Source organism: Bufo bufo, chromosome 8 (assembly GCF_905171765.1).
Source record: "Bufo bufo chromosome 8, aBufBuf1.1, whole genome shotgun sequence".
Taxonomy (NCBI): Eukaryota; Metazoa; Chordata; class Amphibia; order Anura; family Bufonidae; genus Bufo; species Bufo bufo.
Window position 1 is genome coordinate 91284416 of NC_053396.1, and position 24242 is coordinate 91308657.

The 24242-nt window shown below is 47.0% G+C and overlaps 1 protein-coding gene across 4 annotated transcripts in view; it reads right to left on the bottom strand.

The window, feature by feature from the left end:
* The window catches only part of LOC120977567 (phosphatidylinositol 3,4,5-trisphosphate 5-phosphatase 2B-like), a 120516-nt gene that overhangs the window by 10044 nt on the left and 86230 nt on the right, over positions 1-24242 (bottom strand). For all 4 annotated transcript variants that reach the window (XM_040405564.1, XM_040405562.1, XM_040405566.1 and 1 more), the window contains 6 exons: positions 9057-9138; positions 8856-8939; positions 8675-8773; positions 1011-1099; positions 825-912; positions 551-727 (listed from right to left, as the gene is read on the bottom strand). In XM_040405564.1, coding sequence (XP_040261498.1) covers positions 551-727; positions 825-912; positions 1011-1099; positions 8675-8773; positions 8856-8939; positions 9057-9138 — 619 coding nt within the window. The remainder of the gene's footprint in view (positions 1-550; positions 728-824; positions 913-1010; positions 1100-8674; positions 8774-8855; positions 8940-9056; positions 9139-24242) is intronic.

A 24242-nucleotide genomic window follows, 5' to 3' on the forward strand; every position in this document is an offset into this window, starting at 1 on the left:
CCTCCTACGGCCTCCTCCACGTCTCCTGATGTACTGGCCTGTCTCCTGGTAGCTCCTCCATGCTCTGGACACTACGCTGACAGACACAGAAAACCTTCTTGCCACAGCTCACATTGATGTGCCATCCTGGATAAGCTGCACTACCTGAGCCACTTGTGTGGGTTGTAGACTCCGTCTCATGCTACCACTAGAGTGAAAGCACCGCCAGCATTCAAAAGTGACCAAAACATCAGCCAGGAAGCATAGGAACTGAGAAATGGTCTGTGGTCACCACCTGCAGAACCACTCCTTTATTGGGGGTGTCTTGCTAATTGCCTATAATTTCCACCTGTTGTCTATCCCATTTGCACAACAGCATGTGAAATTGATTGTCACTCAGTGTTGCTTCCTAAGTGGACAGTTTGATTTCACAGAAGTGTGATTGACTTGGAGTTACATTGTGTTGTTTAAGTGTTCCCTTTATTTTTTTGAGCAGTGTATTAGATAAACTTATAACATGCATTTAGATGCATCAAATACTTTACTACAAATACCAAGTAATTTTTCCTACCTTTCTCAGTTTCTTTGCCTGCCATGTTAGAGCTTCTCGCTGGATTAACTACTGGGAGGTGATTCATTCTCATCCTGCCCCTCAAAGACCCTGTTTCCTCCCCTCGCTGTGAAAGAAATACTTGGATATGATTCTCAGTATTAACATACTCTGTCCGCAGGGAGACACAGCACTCACCTAGAAGACAATAAGAAAACAGAAAAGCAAAAAAAGAAGCATAATAAGCTTAGGCATGCTTTGTGGCTAAAATATCCACTGCATAAGAGTTACTTACCATAGGACTCACCACCATCTGCTGGACGGATACTCAAGAGTAAGTGTCCAGAACAGGTAGATTGGGTGAGGTCTTCAACCAGGGTGAGCTATAAGGGTAAACACCGAATCGAAATTTGTAACGCAGACTTGTTTTTTTTTTTTGATTGGCGATATATCAGTTTTTCTCAGTCTCTCTGCATTTTACCTCTGGCAAGTCTTGCTCTAACCAACCAAGCTTTACAAATGCTGCCCCTTCTGAACTGTGCATACTGTTCACTCTACTTTGTGCAGTTCCTGAGAAATACACGAGATAACAAGCTGCAATGAAGTAGGATCATAAGATCTATAATATCTCTCATGAATTTCCAAAGGCAAGTGGCTGGATGTACTGCAATCTCAATGTGTCAGAATCATTGCTTCATCATTACTTAGTTTTTTTGATACTTGACCTTGGGGAACATCAAATCAGCTTAAAGTAAATCTCTAACTTGTGCCATCCTGTTGCTGTGTGATTCAAAATGAAGTAATAATTAGTAGTCCAGAGCATCACTAATAATAGGCTAATTTTTTGCTGCAGAGTTAGATGTGATCTTTGGTTAAAATATGTATTTCCTTATGCACTCTGTATACCTAATGGTTATGTATTGGCAATAAACAGTTAACACTAGTAGTCTTAGCCTAGTTTTCAGGGTGATGGGTAAGTAAGATTCTAGTCACCAGAGCTAGAAGTAAGACACGCATGTGTGAGCTCCTGAGGAATAGGACCAAAGAGAAGCCTGTTCCAGGAAACACCATTCCTAAGACTGGAAGCTGCCATAGAACAGGGTAGAAAAGGTATAATGATTCAGCTTCCACCACACTTTGGAGACAGACTGGCCATTCCTATTTAAGGTTTGCACTCTTCAGCCCGGAAATTGCAGAAAGAGTTAATGAGAATGGAATTGCACGCCTGTGTGAGCCTAGAGTCAGACTCAGGGAGAACTATTGGCATCTTGGAGCTGCCTATACAAGGCTATTGGGACAAGACTACTTTGTTATATACCTCGGAACTGTGTCTTTTGCTGCTGTATTAACTACTACTCCTGTTATCTATTCAGTAAAAAGAGACTATTTTTTGCAACCGAATGGGCCTGTTCATTGACTCCACCATTATTTGTCAGCTCTCCATCCATCCCTCCTCTCCTGCCTTGCACCCTGTCAACCATTCACTATCAAGGGCACACAGCCACCACCAGGCAGGAGACTTCAAATTGAGCATTGAATTGAGGATTGCCACCATGAGAGTGTCACGGAACCATGAACCAGACGTACAACAAGAGATAAATGAAAATAAGAAGGCTTTATTGAAAATAAAGCTGTAAAGCAAAAGTCCAAACGGATGGTGAAACCGAGCAGAGTCTTTGCGAAGCCAGAGGTCAGGAACCAGAAGGGTAGTCAGACGAAGCCAGGATCAGGAACCAGCAGGGTAGTCAGACGAAGCCAGGATCAGGAACCAGCAGGGTAGTCAGACGAAGCCAGGATCAGGAACCAGCAGGGTAGTCAGACGAAGCCAGGATCAGGAACCAGAAGCAGCAGCAGTCTTAGAAGCATGTGAACACAAGAGGACCAAGCAAGGAACTGAAGCCACAGACCTCCTATATATATGAGCTAGGCATCCAGCTCCTCCCAGGGGAAGGAGGAGCCGCAGGGTGGAAGGCTACAAGAAACCCAGAAACCAAGATGGCCGCCAGCACATGTCAAACGAAGGAGAGCAGCAAGCAGGTAAGACCATGACAGTACCTCCCCCTCAAGGGCCCCTCCTCCGCGGAGCACAAAACGGTTTCTGAGGGAAGCGTGCGTGGAAGGCTCGGAGCAAGGCAGGAGCATGGACATCTGCGGAGGGAACCCAGGAACACTCCTCTGGACCATAACCACGCCAATGGACCAAAAACTGCAACCGACCGCGGACCAGGCGTGAGTCCAGGATATTGCTCACCTCATATTCCTCACGATTGCCCACTTGGACCGGACGAGGCAGAGGAACCGAGGAAGTGAAACGATTACACACCAGTGGCTTCAACAGGGAGACATGAAACACGTTGGAGATCCGCATGCCAGGAGGAAGCGCAAGGGCATAGGCTACCGGGTTTACCCTGCGAAGCACTCGGAAGGGACCAACAAAGCGAGGCGCCAGCTTGGGAGTGGGCACTCGAAGGTTGAGGTTGCGGGTGGACAACCATACACGGTCTCCGACCTGGTAGGAAGGAGCAGGCGCTCGTCTGCGATCAGCCTGGAGTCTCTGGCGCTGCGCAGAGACCTCAAGGGACTTCTGGATCTGTACCCAAGAAGCACGTAGGACGGAAAGGTGATCCTCCACAGCCGGAATATCCTGGGGAGAGAATACCTCCGGTAACACGGCAGGTTGGAACCCATAATTGGCCATGAAGGGAGACGTCCCAGAGGAAGAGTTCACCGCCGTGTTCCTGGCAAACTCAGCCCAAGGCAGGAGGTCAACCCAATTGTCTTGGTGATCGGAGACATAGCAACGAAGGAATTGCTCCAAGGCCTGATTGGATCGTTCTGCGGCCCCATTGGACTGAGGGTGGTAGGCCGAGGAGAAGGAGAGATGAATCCCCAACTGGGAGCAAAAGGCGCGCCAGAACCTGGACACAAACTGACTCCCCCGATCCGACACAATCTCCTTAGGCAAACCGTGCAACCGGAAGACCTCCCTGGCAAAAATCGTGGCCAACTCTTGTGCAGAGGGTAACTTCTTGAGAGGAACACAGTGGCACATTTTAGAAAACCGATCCACAATCATGAGAATGACCGTATGGCCTCGGGATGCAGGGAGGTCCACAATGAAATCCATCCCCAGGTGTGACCATGGGCGCTCCCCGGTGGCTATGGGTTGCAGAAGGCCCAACGGAAGGTGCCGAGGGGACTTACTCTGGGCACAAACGGAGCATGCCGCTACATATGCGGCGATGTCGGAACGTAGGGAAGGCCACCAGAACAGACGTGAAACAGCCCAGGACAGCTGATTCTTTCCAGGATGCCCCGCGGTCTTGGAGTTATGGTAGGTTCGCAACAACCGAGTGCGCAACTCCTCAGGCACAAAACATCTGCCGTTGGGTCTCCCAGAGGGAGCACCAGATTGAGCCGCCAAAATCTGCTCACCCAGGGGAGAGGTCAGGCTGGTGCGAATGGCGGCCAGGATCTGATTCGGAGGTATGACCGAAGTCGGAATCGACTCCTCCCTGGACAGCTCGGAGTACTGCCGTGATAAGGCATCCGCCCTGATGTTCTTGGAACCGGGTAGGTAGGAGACCACGTAATTAAAACGTGACAAGAACAGAGCCCATCTGGCCTGACGTGGTGTCAATCTCCTGGCCTCAGAAAGGTAGGTCAGATTCTTGTGGTCCGTCAGGATGAGAACCGGAACCACCGAACCCTCGAGCAAGTGCCTCCATTCTTTAAGGGCCTGCACGATGGCCAATAACTCCCTGTCACCAATCTGATAGTTGCACTCCGCGGAAGACAGTTTCCGGGAGTAAAACCCACAAGGAAGCAGAGGACCCTCTGGTGTTCTACGCTGAGACAGAAGGGCGCCTACTCCCGTCTCAGACGCGTCCACCTCGAGGACAAAGGGCAACCCAGGGTTGGGATGCGACAGAATCGGAGCCGACACAAAGGCAGACTTTAGGGCCTCAAAAGCTCGGATGGCCTCGAGCGGCCAGACCTGGGAATTACTGCCCTTCCTGGTCAGATCCGTGAGAGGCTTGGCCAGCATGGAAAAGTCCCTGATGAACTTCCGATAATAATTGGCGAAGCCCAAAAAGCGCTGCAGGGAACGAAGACCACTGGGCTGGGGCCACTGTAAGACAGCCGAAACCTTCTCAGGATCCATGGAGAACCCCTCAGCGGAAATGATGTAACCTAAGAAGGTTACCTGGGATCGGTGAAATTCGCATTTCTCAAGCTTACCGAACAGCTTGTTCTCTCGTAACCGTTGCAACACTCGTCTGACATCCAGAATGTGGGCCTCCATGGATTCAGAATATACCAAGATGTCATCCAAATAGACTACCACACACTGCTGCAACAGGTCACGGAAAACATCGTTGATGAATTCCTGAAAGACTGCGGGCGCATTGCACAACCCAAAGGGCATAACCAAGGATTCGTAATGACCGGTCCTGGTGTTAAACGCGGTCTTCCACTCATCGCCCGCCTTGATCCTTACCAGGTTATATGCCGCCCTCAGGTCGAGTTTGGTAAAGACCGTGGCCCCTTTAAGGCGATCGAACAGCTCGGAAATCAAGGGTATCGGGTAAGCGTTCTTGATCGTGATGCGATTGAGACCCCTGTAATCGATGCAAGGCCTCAACTCACCGCCCTTCTTTTTCACAAAGAAAAATCCAGCCCCTGCCGGGGACGAAGATTTGCGAATGTGTCCGCGTGAAAGCGCCTCCCTCACGTACTCCTCCATGGCCTCATTCTCCGCTACCGACAGTGGATAGACTTTGCCACGAGGAGGAACGGCACCAGATTGTAACTCTATGGCACAATCGTATGGGCGGTGCGGAGGTAGGGCAACCGCGCGCACCTTATCGAATACATCCCGGTACTCCTCGTATTCAGGAGGCAACAGAGAGTCCGAGGAAGTACACAGCAACTTGACAGACCCATGGATGCAACTAGCCCCACACTGCGGTGACCACGAGAGGATCTCGACCGATCTCCAATCGAAAGTCGGATTATGCTTCTGGAGCCAGGGGTACCCCAAGACCACCGAGTAGTGTGGAGACGAAATAACCTGGAGGCAGACCGACTCTCTGTGAACGGCACCAATGGCTATCCCCACTGGAAGGGTCTCATGAGTCACGTGTGGCGGCAGAAGGGGTCTGCCGTCTATCGCCTCAAGAGCCAGTGGGGAACCTCGAGCCTGCAGAGGAATGGAATTGGCGGCAGCGAACACACTATCAATGAACAAACCACCAGCACCAGAGTCCACCAACGCCTGGGTCGTCACCGAGGCCCCGATCCAGGAGAGGACAACAGTGATCAGTGGTTTGTCAACACGGGAAACCGGGGACGAGGAGACTCCACCCAAGATCTGCCCCCGACAGGATCTCAGGGTACGAGCGTTTCCCGGACGGTTCGGACATGCCAACCGAAAATGCCCACCGAGACCACAGTACATGCATCGGCCCTCGCGTCTCCGGAGTGCCCTCTCCCCCTCGGACAGGCGAGCAAACCCCAGCTGCATGGGTTCACCCCCAGACAAGTCATCCCCAGGAGGCGTGGGAGGAGAGGGAGGCACGGGTGGGACAGCAAACGTAGGCACCAATCTGTTAGAAGACCTCCGCAGGTTCTCCTTAAAGGAAGGTCTCTCCCTGAGTCTGGTGTCAATCAAAATCAGGAAAGAAATAAGAGACTCGAGCTCAACTGGTAGGTCCTTAGCTGCAACCTCATCCTTCAAGGCATCCGAGAGACCATGAGAGAAAGCAGCGACCAGAGCCTCATTATTCCAGCCCACCTCTGCTGCCAGGGTACGAAACTCAATGGCGTATTCAGCTACGGATCGTGAACCCTGTCTGATGGACATAAGGAGCTTCGCAGCAGAGGCAGCACGAGCCGGCACATCGAATACCTTCCGAAGAGAAGCAACAAAACCGGAAAACTCGGCAACCACCGGATTGTTGTTCTCCCATAAAGGGCTGGCCCAGGCCAAGGCCTTGTCCGAGAGCAGCGAGATCAAGAAGCCCACCTTTGATCTCTCAGTAGGAAAGGCATGTGGCAGCAACTCGAAATAAATGCCCACCTGGTTAAGGAAACCTCGGCACTGAGTTGGCTCTCCCCCAAAGCGCTGTGGAAGAGGGGCAGAACCGGTCATACCCCGAAACACCGCAGGCGCAACAACAGGTGTCGGGGTAGACTCTGGCGCAACAACCGGAGCGGCAGTAGGAGCGAGCCCAGGAGCGACAACCGACCCATCGGCAACGGGAGCGAAATGAGCCGTGCGTTCAAGCAGGGTTTGCAACGCCACAGCGAACCGACCCAACAGGTGATCCTGCTGATCAAGTCTGGCAACCAGCGTGGGTAGCGAGGATGGCCCTGTACCGTCAGAATTCATGGCTTGGTCCTAATGTCACGGAACCATGAACCAGACGTACAACAAGAGATAAATGAAAATAAGAAGGCTTTATTGAAAATAAAGCTGTAAAGCAAAAGTCCAAACGGATGGTGAAACCGAGCAGAGTCTTTGCGAAGCCAGAGGTCAGGAACCAGAAGGGTAGTCAGACGAAGCCAGGATCAGGAACCAGCAGGGTAGTCAGACGAAGCCAGGATCAGGAACCAGCAGGGTAGTCAGACGAAGCCAGGATCAGGAACCAGCAGGGTAGTCAGACGAAGCCAGGATCAGGAACCAGAAGCAGCAGCAGTCTTAGAAGCATGTGAACACAAGAGGACCAAGCAAGGAACTGAAGCCACAGACCTCCTATATATATGAGCTAGGCATCCAGCTCCTCCCAGGGGAAGGAGGAGCCGCAGGGTGGAAGGCTACAAGAAACCCAGAAACCAAGATGGCCGCCAGCACATGTCAAACGAAGGAGAGCAGCAAGCAGGTAAGACCATGACAGAGAGCTACCATTCCCAAAACTGCCACCATAACTACCACTCCCTTCCTCCCGGCTCTCCCCCTGAATGTCACTGCAATTCTGTCATCAGAAAATGCCCTATTGATTAAATCAAGGTTTTATGTTTCAAGTTTTATATTTCAAGAATTTTTGGTGATGTTATTTTTAATCGTCCATGTCATTATATAAATATATAAAAAAAAAAAAAATCCTGCAGTTTTTGCACTGCCCACTAAGCCTAATAAGAGCTTCCATTTCTGGATCAGTACAGACCACTTTACTGAAGTCATCTATGTATCATTACAGACACGATTAGAATGACAGATATCAACTATATATATAGATAACACAGAATCCACCATTCACAGTTTAGGGTACATTCATATATCCTTCACTCACTGCGCCTGCGCCTAATACTAAAATGTATGGAGCAGGCGCGGGATTTGCGGGGCACGGAGGAGACCGAGGATGTCAATCACCTTTACAAGGGCGTGCCAAATGGTGAGAGGACGGAGCCTCTAGGTGCTGCAGCGATGCCCCACTAGCACCTAGAGGCTCATTTGCATATTATAAAGGTCATTATTTTGCGCGAAAGGCGGCAGGCAGGGAGATATAAGTCATACAGTTATGTCTGCTGACAGCACATCGCTAATGTTAGCCAGCTACATAACGAATATTTTGACGACAGAAACCCTTTTAAGAACAACTCTCCTCCATAATCATGTTCTGGAAATAGAATAAGAAAATCAACAGTCAGAAAAGAGAAAACAGATTAGAAAAAAGGATGTGTGTCAATATGCAGTTTTAACTGACAAAAAATTATGTGACCCATTCCCTTTAATACATCTTTATGACAGCTGTAGATCATTGTTTCTGATATAGAGCTCCATCCCCGTGCATAGACATAGATTTGAAAGATTTGATGCTGGCTATATGCAGTTTACTTCATTATGTGTTGTTTAAAAGTTCAATGTATAATATGTTGCAGTAAGCTCCCTCTAGTGGTGACTGTAGGCAGCAGTATTTTATCTCTTTAGTCTATAGGGGATTCTACTATAACAGGAACAGACAGAACAATTTGCTGCAAACACTGTAAAAACCAAAGCAGCTCGGAGCAGTATAAAGATTTACTAGCAAATTATTTAGCAAAGCTTTTTGATCCTATTTAGGTTATAAAAATGGTATTCAGACTACATTATGGAGATTATGTAAGAACAATGAGGAATATCTATAAAATGGACTGTTTTACCTTTTAAGCACAGGGATTGGAACTCAATATATCCTTTGGACCGGTTCTGAGTTTTAATAATGGCTTCAATACCCAGGAATTTAAGGTTATAACTGCAATCTAGAGAAGGAAGTGTAAAAAGGGGGGATGAACAGTATGGCCAGTGTATCATCCTTACACAACAATATACTTTGTATTTTACCTCTCGGAGACAAAGCATTAAGTCCAACCTCAAATGTTGAAAAAACAGGTGAATGATCACTGGTCACAATATCATCTGTACAACCTGTGAGACCAAAAAAGATTTTGAAGTAAGGGATAATCAATGGAAAAAATATACTGCAAACAGTTTATGCTCATTTAATTTATACAAAAGTATGCACTCAATATCTCTCCATCTTACCATATGATGTACATTTAACCTCAGTATCTGGATATGAAGTCCATAGGATACGATCACTCCAGGATGGGGCAAATATTCGAGTCTAATTAAATATTAGAGTGACAGTTATTAGAGGCCCATTTACTATTGATTCAGCCATATGGGTAAATCAAGCATTGATAGATAGTCAGCATTAAAGTCAGATGGAGCATTGGCTCCCCAGGGAAAAATATAGCCTACTTAGGTTATGACAACAGGAATCCAGCACAGCTTCCACAATGACTGCTATTGGGCTTGCAATATCAAGAGGGGCTGGCCCAGTGCTCGAGATTAGCACCACTGTCAACTTAATGGTATAGATACAGTTGAATACTATGGTAGAGTAAGTGACCCATGAGGAGGCACTGAAGAGACACCTTTAAGCCTCATTCACACGTCAGTGTTTTGGTCAGTGATTTCCATCAGTTATTGTGAGCCAAAGCCAGGTGCGGCTCTAAACACAGATCAGGTGCAGATCTTTCCCTTATACCTTATGTCTGTGGAGGCTCCAGTCCAGGTTTTGGCTCACAATCACTGATGGAAATCACTCACCAAAACACTGAGGCGTGAATGAGGCTTTATTTACGGGGTGAATAAGGTAGAAGTGATCCCTCTTTGTGACTGATCAGATTTGACTTATGGCTACCCCAAGGGCATTATGAAAGTGGTCCCATGGATTTTCACTCCTGTTGAAGGATCTGGACTTCACTGCAGGGGAACCATCAGACCACTACTTCTTGGAGTAGTCTCCATTCAGTAATAGCTGACACAGGTGGAACAAGAGGCAACTGCATGTGGCATCACCTGAACAGGCAAAACCATGGTCAATGGACAAGCTGAGGTCATGACAGGCACAGTTTGTACAATCCAATAAACAGGCAATAGGTCTAAGAACCTTATCATTCAGGCACCTTCCTACAGGGGAAGGTGCCTTAAATACCCAGGCAAAGCAACGATTGGCTGGGGACCGATGTATGCCCTAAGGGAAAAGGCACTAGCACCCAGCAGACAGGGATGGCCAGAAGAGAAGCATGAGGAAGGGGAAATAAACACACAGCTGTGCCCTTTAGGAGAAGGGACATACCATCATGTACAGACCGCAACCTTTCACATGAGGCTACTTTTAGACTTTTTTCCAGGGCCACTTTAAGGCCCAATCTGCCTCTGGTTAATATTTCTTCTCTGGGGGCATGGCTGGCCAAGCATGTGAGCGGCTGTGCACGCATCGAGCTCCTGCGATATCCCAGCCATTTATCCTGATTTTAAACCGCTAAACAGCCTGAAAGATTGCTTACCCTGCTGCTATGACGACGAGAACGTACGGGAGAGGAGCTGACAAGGAGTCACGAGATGGCGCCGCCTCCGTCACACTGCATCGCAGAGACCGCGCGGCTGCTGTACAGCGGGAAGCTGCAGAGCGACTGGGTCAATATGCTAGATCAGTGACCCCTCTCAGTATGAAACGGCCCAGAGATAAGGGTGAGCCCAGAGTACTGGAGCAAGGCATGGACTCTGAATGTGAGGGGGCAGAGGCTGTAGCTGGGAAGCATCGGTCCTCTGCCTCTAACAAATATGAAGTCCTACAGCCAAATGAGGCTGATACTGAATCGGAGGCCCAGGAATCTGAGTCTGAGGAGACCACGCTTAAAGATGTCATGCAAGCAATCACTAAGTGTGGAAAATCGCTGAAAGCACTGACAATGCAAATCGCGGCAATAAAAGAAGATGTCTCCATAGTTAGCCAGGATTTTAGAAAGCTGGCTGAGCGTACAACTGCTCTGGAGGAGAGAATGGGTGATGTGGAGGATGATATCTTACCCCTCAAGAGAAATAACACAGCACATGAGAGCAAGCTGGAATTACTTGTGGCTAAACAAGACGATCTGGAGAACCGTTTTAGAAGGAACAATGTTAGATTGGTGGGAGTACCAGAAAAGGTGGAAGGGGGCAACCCCACAGAATTCTTTGAATCCTGGATAAAAGACAAGTTTGGCGCTGAGACTCTAACTCCACTTTTTGCGCTCGACGTGCCCATAGGGTACCTACCCGACCATAACCTCCGGGTGCACCTCCAAGACCTGTGCTTATGAAGGTACTCCTTTACAGAGATCGTGATATCATCCTTAGAAAGACCAGAGAATTGCCAGAACTTTCCTTTATGGCCACAAGGTGTCACTATTTCCTGACTACTCCACAGAAGTGCAGAAAAAAAGAGCAAAGTTTCTGGAAGTGAAACGTTGCTTGAGTGAATATGGAGTCTCCTATTCGATGATGTACCCAGCGAAACTCAGGATAGTGTTACGGATGGTGTTGCAGAAAACAAGAAGTAACAAATAAAGATCCGACTGACTTGATCCCAAACTAAGGAACAAAAGGGTGAGCCCAATTAAAGCCCTAGAGCTCTCCCTGGCTGCTGAGCCCATGCAAAGATCTCAATGATAGAAAGTTGCATGTCCACGTACCTCGACTGTGTGACCCCTGAACACCCTATAATAGTGAGGGGGCACGACCACCGGCTCCCTACACTTAATACGGAGGGAGTCAGGGTCACCTAGGATCAAGCCAACAGGAAAACACAAATAAAGAAATAGACTTATCTGAGGAACCAGCAATAGCAACTTCAAGCAGTGAACAGAATCCAGGAAGTAGTATAAACCGCAAAGTGAAGCAGTATGGGAGGAGATATATAGGGAGGCAATCACTGCTAATAGATGACAGCTGGGAGAGGGAGAAGAGATGTCAAAGGGAAACCAAAACAAAAGAACATCATGCAGGAGGTACTGAAGAACGTCTATTAGAACTTCTCAGAGATCTGGCGGTGACAAGATGGCTGGACAGACACGACAGACAACGCAAAGATAGGCAGCCACCAGATTGAAGCTGCACGACAGATCTGCTTGCAAGTATATGGGTCCTAATTAGAGCCATTGTGTGCCTGGGCGTGTGCATGTATTGAAGCTAATTTAGGTACTATATATGTTATGCTTTCTAAGTGTTCTTATCAAAGCGTACTTTATATTTATAATGGGCAATAGGGGTATTGCACTGTTTATTATATGTATACAAGCTGTTATTAATAACCGGGAGAGGAGCAGGAGGATGTGCTGCAAACATTCCAAATAGGATTAATAGTACAGTTTTTGTTGTGGGTTGCTCTCGTTTTTTTATTTCTAGTGGCCGGTTGCCACCTCCCGCCATTCCGGGGGACTAGCTATCTAGCTATCTGGCCTTGCTGACAGGCAGTTCGGTTTGGATCCCGAGGACCCCTAGCGGGGTGTATTTTGTCGGGGCCTGACGGGAAGTCCAGCGCCTCTACATTTTAAGTTTAAGTGTTATTAGCCTGCTTAAGGCTCAGTTTTTGGGGATACTAGGGGATACTATCACATGATATGCAGGTATGGAGAAGGGGTCTATACGGGAAATGAATAGGTTAGCTGTGATGATAAATAGCTATTGGTCACTAGTACTCCCCCAAAGGGTGTAGTTTCACATATTTCAACCTTAGATGACCATGACTAAGCCAACAGGTTTCTTAAGCTGGAATGTTAGAGGGCTTAAGGAGGCTAATAAAAGAAAGGCTATAATGGAGACTCTGAAACTTCACCAGCCCCTGATATGCTGTCTGCAGGAAACGCATTTAACGTTGGACCAGACCCAGTTACTTAAACCTCAATGGGCAAGTCACTGCCTTCATGCACTTACTCCACCTATGCACGGCGCGTTAGCATACTCATTCATAAGAATATAGCTTTTCAACATATATCTGATAAGATAGATGATAATGAGTGTCCGTACTCACCATTGTCCATTAGGAAAGTGTTGTCATTTCTGGCTGATATACCCACTGTTCCAACGATAATTATGGGGGATTTTAACAACGTGATAAGTCCGACATTAGACAAGATGGGCAATTCCACCCATTCAATGTCAGAGGAGACTACATCATTTGGTAGGCTTCTGAGTGAGGCTTCTCTGTTGGATTATTGGAGGCTGAGGAATCCATTTACAAAACAATACTCCTGTTATTCCAGTACTTATGAATCGCTATCCAGAATAGATCTTATTCTAGGAAATGCTGAAATGGGCCACCTCATTGAGGATATACAATACTTACCTAGACGACTCTCTGATCACTCCCCAGTTTTAGCAACTGTTAATTTTATTCCCCCAACATTGGTTAGAGGAAAATTATGGAAATTCAATCCGTTCTGGCTTTCTATTCTACCTGACCTGTCGGGAGTGGGACAAAGGTTGAGGGAGTTTTTTCACTATAATCTACCTACAGCATCTAGGTTAAAAGTGTGGGATACCATGAAGGCATACTTGAGAGGGCTGCTCATAGCGGAAGTCAATGCGAAGCACAATGAAACTAGAGTAACCGTACAGAGGCTAGTCGTGGGGGTGGAAAAGGCAGAGGCAGAGTATGTGGAGCACCCTTCTCTGGAGAACGCAACAAAATCAAAGGAAACGCAGCAAGTTCTCAATGAACGCTTGCTACGCAATTCAAAGAATAAACGCTTTTTTCAAAAACAGTCTTATTATGAGGAGGGGGAGAGGACAGGGTGGTTATTGGCACTCATAGCTAAGGCCCAACATCCATCAGCATACATACCTGCTCTCCGTAATTCAGCCGGGGTAATGTGCACAGCAACAGATCAGATCCTAGAGGTTATGCACGAGTTTTATTCTTCACTATATAAATCAAAGATAGACGTCGCGGATGCAAAGATTAAAGGGTTCCTAGATAGATTGCAACTCCCTACACTAACCGAGGAGCAGCGAACTTTCCTAGACGCCCCTATAACTATAAAGGAAATGGAAGATGCCCTGGGGACTATGTCAAATAATAAGGCACCGGGTGGTGATGGGTTGCCGATTGAAATATATAGAACTTATGCTTCTACACTATTGCCTCAAATGTTAGAGGTTTATAAGGAAGCGCAAAGACAGGGTACACTCCCTGGGTCTATGAATGAAGCTATTATTGTGGTTATCCCCAAACCAGGGAAAGATAGTTTGGAGGCAGAATCATATAGGCCCATATCCTTGCTACAGGTAGATGTTAAAGTTCTAGCTAAAATACTGGCAAATAGGTTAAATTCAGTGATAACCTCACTTATACATACTGATCAGGCAGGATTTATTCCTAATATGTCAACAGCTGTTGTTATGGACTATTGATACAAAATGGATACTTGCTTGTTGAGGACTATGTTTAGCTAAGATGGCGGCCAGGCATTCAGCCAACACCTATAAACTAGAATCTTACTTTGTGTTTTATCATGTGTTTCTTTGTGGTTTCCGTTCAGCTCAAGCAAGCAGTTACAAAGAAAGAAGAAGTAACGGTTTCACATACGAGCAAGGGGGGAGGGGGGAGGAATCTCCTCTGGCCGTCAAGGTTACAGAAAAGTATAGAGTTCATAGCCAATAGAAAAGATATACTCTATCTTTCACCCCCCCCTCCCACTTCTTCCTGTCGTAAAACCTATGTATTGTCTGCTGTTTTCAGAAAATAAACCAGAGATACTGTTTTAACTCCGAGCTGTGGGTTGTTCAGTTTTGATCTCTCCGTGCACGTACATTAATTAATTTGGAGCAGTACATCAACCGAACTGGCAGCTTGGCCAGAACCAGAACAATTTTGGCGCCCAATCGTGGGGCTCGAGGATTGGACCCTCTGTTCCCGTACCCCCAGAGACCAGACGAGGAGAGGCGCACTAACGGACACCGGGATCGCAACCCATGATATGAGGTAAGAAAATGGAGTCATCTTGCCCATAAAGTGTCCCCTGGTGTAGCCTCTTGGTGTTCGTCTGAGGGAAGGGTGCGGAAGCAGTCTGGGACGTCATCGAGGGCATGAAAGTAAGAACCCCATAAGTTTTTTTAAGGTCTTGATGTACTGTGTTGTGCCTATAAGTTGTGAAGACCCTGTTGACAAGTATCACTGACTGAGACACGGAGTTCTCCTGTGTGCCTGTATCGGAGTTCAACCCGGTGTCTGACTCGAATCTCCATAAAGGGGACGATCACAGATGGGTGGAGAGCGGTTCGCGGTAGCCCAGAGTGTGCTGACCGGGACTCAAAGGTCTTCACGTCCAGTGATTACTCTATACAGAGGTCTTTAGGCGGCTTCAGTAGATACGAGAGATAATGGGAAATGAGGAAAGTGTCCCGAAGGGCTACTGTTCACCTGAACAGTACGTGGCGGACAGGAGAGGCAAACGTTTCATAAAAGGATTAACTAAGTTGGAGAAGAGTTATAGTGTCTGTAAAGGAGGCATCCTATGTAGTGCCACTTGGCAAGTGTTGTTAAAAGAGAAGAGGGGGAAGTTAGAAGATGATAAATTGACAGACATGGTCCGTGTGTGGTTGGACTGTAGTAAAGAATTTGAACAGACCGGGGGGGAACTAAATTTTGATGAGAAAAGACAGAGATATTTCTGTAAGCCTGGTGTTGCATTGATACATGACTTGCCACCACCCTATAATGGCGCCGGGAAGAAAGCAGGTGGGTGGACCTGCAAAACATGTGGTCAACAGAATCCCTCCTCCCGTGATACGTGCCTTCCCTGTGGGGTTCCCCACCCACAAAACCACATTTTGGTAACTACTCCCCAGCACGTCCCATCACTTCCCGTGTTAGCTACAGCGCCATCCTGTCCCCAGGCAACGCCCATGAACGGACCTTTAATATAATTCGGTCCGGACCCCCCCGTCACTCCTATGTCACCCTTGCCCATTCCTACTACCTTGTACCCCATGGTTAACCCGGACGGTACATTCATGCTACCACACTCACCTGCCACCCTTAGTAGGAGGGCAACCTGATGAAGCAGAACAGGGGGATGCAGACGGTGCTGCAGAATCCACAATGGGCATACAAAATGCACCGGGTAATATGCAGACTCCTTCGCGGGGTACCCCGACAGACTACGGTGATCCGCCAACTTTATCCCTGGCACCACAGTGGACTGTGCCCATGGTCGTGCGCCCATCACGACGTTCACAAGATCAAATACTGCAGGGTCAGATTACAGAGTTACAAAAGAACTTACAGAAAATTGAGCAGGGAAACCTTGAGACACTGAAAGAAGCCCTAGCACTTAACCGGCCACAGGGACCACCAAAATATGTGTCTTTCACCCCACAACAGTTATTCACCATAGTGAATTTACTGCCTGACCCTGAGACCCATCCCATGCCCTTTTTCAGGAAACTGTCCCAAGTGCATCAAACCTATGGGTGCACATGGTCGGACCTGCAAAGTATAGTGGAAAACAAGACAGGTGAATACTCCACACTGATAATGGATCAAATCCACATCCCTGAACTTAAAGGTGCTAACTTTGACCCCCGGATCATGAGTCTGGAGAATTCTTTATAGAACAACTACAGAAATGGGCGAAAGCAAGATTAGCAGACCAATCCACGACATTACAGGATATGACACAGGAAAAAGTTGAAACTGTCGAGAAATTTGCTCAGAGGATTAAACAAAATTACAAAGACATGGGTTTTAGTCAGAATGAGCCTGTTCATCTCAGACTCTTGGCCCGCTAGTTTGTCGATGGTCTACGACCAGAGATAAACAAAGCCCTTGTGACCTGTCGCCCCGAGTGGAAATCCTTGACACTAGATATGTTGGAGCAGATTGCAAAGGGTCTAGAGAGTAACACAAATAAAACCCGTGCTGCTGTGATAGCCGTAATGTCAGGAGAAGATGGTGGAGAACACCCACCCCCTTATGTCTGTTATGGGTGCGGCAAGCCCGGACACATAAAACGGCACTGCCGTAGCAAACATCTGTGGCCAACCAATCAACGGCGACAGGGGGGCACTTAGCCCCCTTCATCACAATAGGATGCTGGCAAACCAGTGCAGGGAGGGGACATTCCATATATGACAGTCTCTACCCCTCCTACCGGTCCCACCCCTCGAGTGACTCTCGAGGTTGCAGGGAAGGAACTTTCATTTCTTGTGGACACTGGTGCAGCCCGCAGTGTATTATGTGAGACTGCCGTACCTCATTCTTGGCTCACTGACATTCAATTACCTTGTTCTGGACTAGAGGGGGTTGTGCAACATAACTCCGTGACCAAGCCACTCACAGTCACTTCCCCTAGATTCTCCCGGACTAAAAACCCCCAACTCCACCTCCCTGCAGGAGTCATGTCGCAGTTTGTTGTCAGCCAAACATGCCCCTTCAATCTGTTAGGCTCTGATTTTCTTCAGAAAATCCAGGCTAACATACAGTTCAAAGAGGATGGAACAGTCACCCTCGGTACAGCCCTACACCCGGAGGATACTTGCCTCCTTATGGCATTAACCACACTTCAGGACGCTGACTCATATGAACAAGGGGATTCGCTGCAAACCATTTTGCACCTCATCCCCGATACTCTCTGGACCAAAGGACCCCATGATATCGGACGCCTCAATGTCCCACCGGTCACTGTGACCCTGAAGGATCCCAAGAATCTGCCATACAAAGCGCAATATCCGCTTTCTATCTGACAACAGGATGCTATTACCCTCCAGGTGCAGGCCCTCCTGCAGAATGGGGCAATCAAGATCACTACTTCTCCCTGTAACTCACCCCTTTACCCAGTACGGAAGAAAAGGGAGAAAGGACAGCCTCCAACGTACCGCATGGTGCAGGACCTCCGAGCTGTCAATGAGGCTACTGTTCTTGAGACACCTATTGTCCCCAATCCGCACACACTCCTTGCTGGCATTCAACCCACTGCCACTACTTTCACTGTCATTGATCTGGCCAATGCATTCTTTTCTGTTCCCTTACATGAGAAATGTCAGTTTCTTTTTGCTTTCACACATGCAGGCAAACAGTACACCTGGACTGTTATGCCTCAAGGGGCTCAAAACAGCCCTTCCTGCTTCAGCAAGGCTATGTCCTCTGTTCTGCAACCCTGGCAAGCAGATCACCCGGATGTGGAACTCCTCCAGTATGTGGATGACCTTCTCCTCTGTGCGGTCTCTCCCCAAATCTGCATGACAAAATCTGTCTCACTTCTCCAGTTTTTAGCCTCTGCTGGATGTCGAGTCTCACAAGCCAAACTACAACTGTGTCTCCCCAAAGTTGTCTTCCTAGGTCATTGCATCTCTCAAGGTCACAAGCACCTAACTGAGGCGAGGAAGAAGGCTATCTCTGACATCCAACTCCCGGACACTCCTCATCAGCTGCAAACCTTTCTGGGACTCATCTCCTACTGCAGGCCTTGGATATCTGATGCTTCTGTCCTCATGCAGCCCTTATATGACTGTATACCTCGTAATGCTGCTACTCCTTTCCAGATGACAATGGAGGCCGGAGAAGCTTTTCAGTCATTGAAGGCCGCCATTGCATCTGCCCCTGCTCTTGGCATCCCCAACTACAACCTTCCTTTCTGGCTGTATGTCATGGAACGCCAAGGTCACGCCACTGGAGTCCTCACTCAAACTCATGGTGGCCGCAATCGACCCTTGGGTTACTTTTCTAAACGTCTTGACCCGGTAGCCAGAGCTGCCCCTTCCTGTGTCAGAGCTATCCATGCTGCCAGCTCTCTTCTAAACGTCACATCTGACGTTGTGCTGGGTCATCCCCTCACTATTCTGGCTCCCCATGACATTTCTGCCATCCTCCAGCAGACTCAACCTAAACACCTCACTGCACAGCGCCACCTCCGGCTTCAGTGTAGTTTGCTTCTGCCAGATAATGTCACCATTCAGAGGTGCCACATCCTCAATCCTGCTGCACTCCTTCCTCTTCCAAGGGGGGAGTATAATGGAGATTCTGAAGATTTTATTGATCTACATGCTGAAGAGGATCTTCAGGAAGAAGAACTATGGGCCTCAACCGACTCTCTTTACAAGGAACAAGAACATGATTGCATCACAATGATGGAAGCTGAAGTAGGGACACCACCATCAGTCCAAGACACTCCTCTGACAAACCCTCATTGGATTCTCTTTGTGGACGGCTCAAGGTACGCCGATGACAAGGGGAAGTTCCATACAGGCATGGCAGTCACAAGTGAACATGAAGTGCTGTGTGCAAGACAATTGCGCCCAGACCAGTCAGCACAAGAAGCTGAACTCATTGCCCTCACTGAAGCCTGCCTCATGGCAAAAGACTCTACCGCCAATATCTACACAGATTCTAGATATGCCTTTGGAGTGGTTCATGACTTTGGACTAATATGGAAGGCCCGGGATTACATCACAGCTGCAGGAACCCCGATTAAGAATGCTGCAGCAGTAGCAGCCCTAATGGCAGCAGTACTCCTGCCCAACCAAGTGGCAGTGATCAAAGTAAAGGCCCATACTCGAGCTGACACCCCTGAGGCCAGTCAGACCAGATTATGATAACACAGGAAGACCTGGAACAAGAAGAAATCACATGGGACCTACTGAAACAAATGCAGAAACAAGCCACTCCCAGGGAAAAGGAAATCTGGCTGAAAGAATCAGCCCTCGAAGAAGAATCTGGACTCTGGACACAAGGAAAGAGAGTCTGCCTACCCAGAGCTCTTTATCCCCTAATAGCCTCAGTGGCCCATGGGCCCACCCACCAATCCAAAACCATCATGAAAGAACTAATTGACAAAATATGGGTGGCCCCAGGGATAACCCCTGTCCTGGTGAGACATACTCAAGCGTGTCTCATCTGTGCAGAGTGTAACCCCGGCAGAACCGAGCCCACTCCCAGAAAATGTCTCCCGAAAGCCTTATATCCCTTTCAGAGGATACAAATCGATCATATCCAGATGCCAATGTGCCAAGGGTTTCAATATGTGCTAGTAGTGATAGACTTGTTCTCTGGGTGGCCAGGAGCCTACCCCGTCCGAAACCAGACAGCAACCACTACTGCAAAAAAACTGATGCAGGAGCTTGTCTGTAGGTTCGGAGTACCTGAGGTCATTGAGAGTGATCAGGGCCCAGCATTCACTGCTAGTCTAACCCAAGAGGTCTGGAAGATGGTAGGGTCACATCTGGCGTATCATACCCCATACAGGCCCCAAAGCAGCGGCAAAGTCGAAAGATTGAACGGGGTGTTAAAATCTAAAATGCTGAAGATGACCAGGGAGACAGGGCTTAATTGGGTTCAGTGTTTGCCTATAACCCTCTTTTCAGTTAGGCATACACCAAGGCCCCCACACAAACTAACCCCAGAGATCTTATTTGGAACAGGGCCAAGAATGGGACAGTATTTCCCACAACAGTTACAAATGCATTATGAATCTGTTGCAAAATATGTGATAGCCTTGAGCAAGCAATTGTCTAATATACATGCACAAGTTTTCTCTTCCATTCCAGATCCTAACTCCCTGGAGGGAAGCCACACTCTCAAACCTGGAGAGTGGGTGGTGGTCAAGAAACACGTCAGAAGCACCCTCGAACCACGATACGAGGGACCTTACCAGGTGTTGCTGACCACCCCAACCTCTGTGAAACTCAAAGGGAGACCCACCTGGATCCACGCTTCACATTGTAAAAGAGTGAAGGCTGTCCCACCATCCCAGGAACCATAAGCCATGAGGATTCACATACTGATCATGACTTTGACAGTGGGCATATCTGCAGTATTCACGCCACTGGGTGATGAATGGGACAATTCACTGATACGGCACCATCAAATTTTAGTCCAGGGGTTGAAGGAGACTGAAACTCTGAGAGATTGTTGGATCTGTACCCACAGTCCCGTGAGTTCAACCAGTATGCCTTATTTTGCAATACCCCTGGACCTTTCTGAACTGATTGACCTGTCTAATTCTACCATCTTTCTCACTAGTATACACCAAGTTAAATCCAGTACAAACAAAGACAGGGAAGTAGCCTTACCTGTTGCAGGGTGGGCAGATGCCCCATGGCTCATGATAAACAGATCAGGACCCTCGGTAGATTATAGCTCTACTCCTTGGCAAGAGGGACACTGGGCTAATGTCACATGTTTTCCTAGCTGGACACACTGTTATCCAAGTACAAACCAAAGGTATGACATTTAGTCCACACATACACTCAGGTTGCAATGATTCAAAAACAGACAGCCACGTGCAGTGTATTGGTGTAGATGCTGAGAACGGAAAGGATCTGCCCTGTAACAACCGTACTGTACAGGATCTCCGGACAGGTATATTAGCTAATGACACCGAAAGTCAGTCAAAAGGATATGAGTTGGCGAAAGGGACACAATTAGCCAAACTAATTACCCGATTATTCAATGGCAGAGCAGTAGCAGTTCCAGACGACATATACTTGGTTTGTGGACACAAAGCATACAAATGGTTATCCGAGAATGTCACAGGACTGTGCACCATCGCCAGGCTTACTCCTGCTACCTTTATAGTACCACACTCTGAAATTGACATAAATGAAGTACCTAAACACACCTTGTATCGTAGGGCCAAAGATAACACACCCAGACCAAATGGCAAGCCACATGTAGTAGAGATGAGCATTACCAACAAAATTGTTAGTTCCATCTTCATATATCCCATGATAATGCAGATGTGGGATCATCTGGTAGTAGCAACAGACTACCTGGATGACCAAATATGAGAGGTGATGAGACTTATGAATACCTCAAACATTGTGCAAAACCAGTTAATCATCGTCACCAACCAACACACATTAGTTCTAGATTATGTTACAGCTAAAGATGGAGGTATGTGCCAGATTGTGGGACCCTCTTGTTGCCATTACATAGACCCGCAGGGTAATTTGCAAGTTAAGGTGGATATAGAGAAGATGGCGGATTTAAGAGATAAATGGCTGGATGCACATAAAGCTGATAAAGATACATGGTGGTCTGATACCTTCTCTTCCCTTAACCCCAATAACTGGTTCAAAGGTATTGGGGGTTGGCTCATGGGAATTTTCCAAGTAATATTGCAGGTAGCCCTAATAATATTGGTGATATATGTAGTGATTAAGCTCGTTCTTATTTGTGTGACCCGCTTTTCAAAAAGAATGAAGAAAACTGATGAACGACCTATTATGCTCCTCTACGATGAGGAAGGACAGAAGGAAACATCGTTCAACACAGCTCCCCCTCCTCACAATGATGCCTGGCTGAGATAGGGTGAGATGAATCCCAGGGTATTACCACAAGTCCGAGCAACCGGGAGCCTACCTATAAGAGGTAGGTTGTCGCCACTGCGGGTGAAGAGGATACGAATGGTATGCCCAGGGGATTCGCTAGGCGAAGGGAAAGTCTACAATCAAGTTTCCAAGGGGGGACTGTTATGGACTATTGATACAAAATGGATACTTGCTTGTTGAGGACTATGTTTAGCTAAGATGGCGGCCAGGCATTCAGCCAACACCTATAAACTAGAATCTTACTTTGTGTTTTATCATGTGTTTCTTTGTGGTTTCCTTTCAGCTCAAGCAAGCAGTTACAAAGAAAGAAGAAGTAACGGTTTTACCCACGAGCAAGGGGGGAGGGGGGAGGAGTCTCCTCTGGCCGTCAAGGTTACAGAAAAGTATAGAGTTCATAGCCAATAGAAAAGATATACTCTATCTTTCACCCCCCCTCCCACTTCTTCCTGTCGTAAAACCTATGTATTGTCTGCTGTTTTCAGAAAATAAACCAGAGATACTGTTTTAACTCCGAGCTGTGGGTTGTTCAGTTTTGATCTCTCCGTGCACGTACATTAATTAATTTGGAGCAGTACATCAACCGAACTGGCAGCTTGGCCAGAACCAGAACACTGTGAATATTAGGCGGTTATTCCTCAATATCCAGGGGTGTCAGGTCCACGCCTTGAATGCGGCGGTCGCATCTCTTGATGTGGCCAAAGCATTTGACAGCGTGGAGTGGCAATATTTATGGCTAGTACTCCAGAGAATGGGTATAGGACCAGTATTCGTTCAATGGATACAGTTAATGTATAATTCCCCCACAGCAAGAATTCTATTAAACGGCAGACTTTCTAAACCCTTTAAATTATTTAGAGGAACCAGGCAGGGATGTCCTCTGTCTCCGTTGCTGTTTACAATGGCGATAGAGCCCCTAGCACAAGCCTTAAGGGATGCGGTGACAGTGAAGGGACTTAGGTATGGATCATTAACGGAAAAGGTAGCGCTATATGCCGATGACCTTCTCCTGTTTTTGGATGACTGGAGTTCTTCTCTTCCAGAAGCCATGAATATTATAAATGGTTTTGGGAAGTTATCCGGTTTGACCATAAACTGGACAAAATCAATATTGATGTAAAAAATAGAAAGGCTGAGCACTCTCCACTTGGGCCAAACAGAGATACAGACACAAATAGGTGATGGTGACAATATTTATTACACCTGATGCAGATTCAACAATTACAATATGCAATACTAAAACAACTATTTAATAATAAAAAATGAAAAAATTAATAAAGACAATTCAAGATAAAAGACGCATCAATAAATCTAAACATGAAATATAAATAGATATAGGGTGTGCTTATGTGTTACTGCAAGACCCACACGTCAGCTGATGAAAACGTATTTGACCCCCACATCTTGGAATCGGATTTTCACTCTGTCGAATCTTCGACTAACATAGAGTGAACACCTCGACCTAAAACAAACTGGGTCCTGATTACTATGTAACTTTTCCTATACATCTCCCAGATCTGAAAAAGCTGAGAAGACCATTGGAGATTGTTTTTACTGGGGACCGCAGAACTGCCCGAACCGCTCCAATTGATCAACTATAATCAGGTACCGCCAGATCCTACATTGTGAGGTGTATTCCATTTAGTGAATATATGCCGAATATGTCTAAATAATCTAATTCAATTTATCGAATATGAACTTTGTTATATCGAATTTCAATCGATTATATTTATTTCTAAATGTTTTATATGCCATTGCAGACATCTTCAGTATTCTCTATTTTTATTAAGCACACCCTATATCTATTTATATTTCATGTTTAGATTTATTGATGTGTCTTTTATCTTGAATTGTCTTTATGAATTTTTTCATTTTTTATTATTAAATAGTTGTTTTAGTATTGCATATTTTAATTGTTGAATCTGCATCAGGTGTAATAAATATTGTCACCATCACCTATTTGTGTCTGTATCTCTGTTTGGCCCAGGTGGAGAGTGCTCAGCCTTTCTATTTTTTACATTTTTACCTTTCTATGACTGGGTGAGTCATTAGGCTTAGTAGCACCCAATCCAT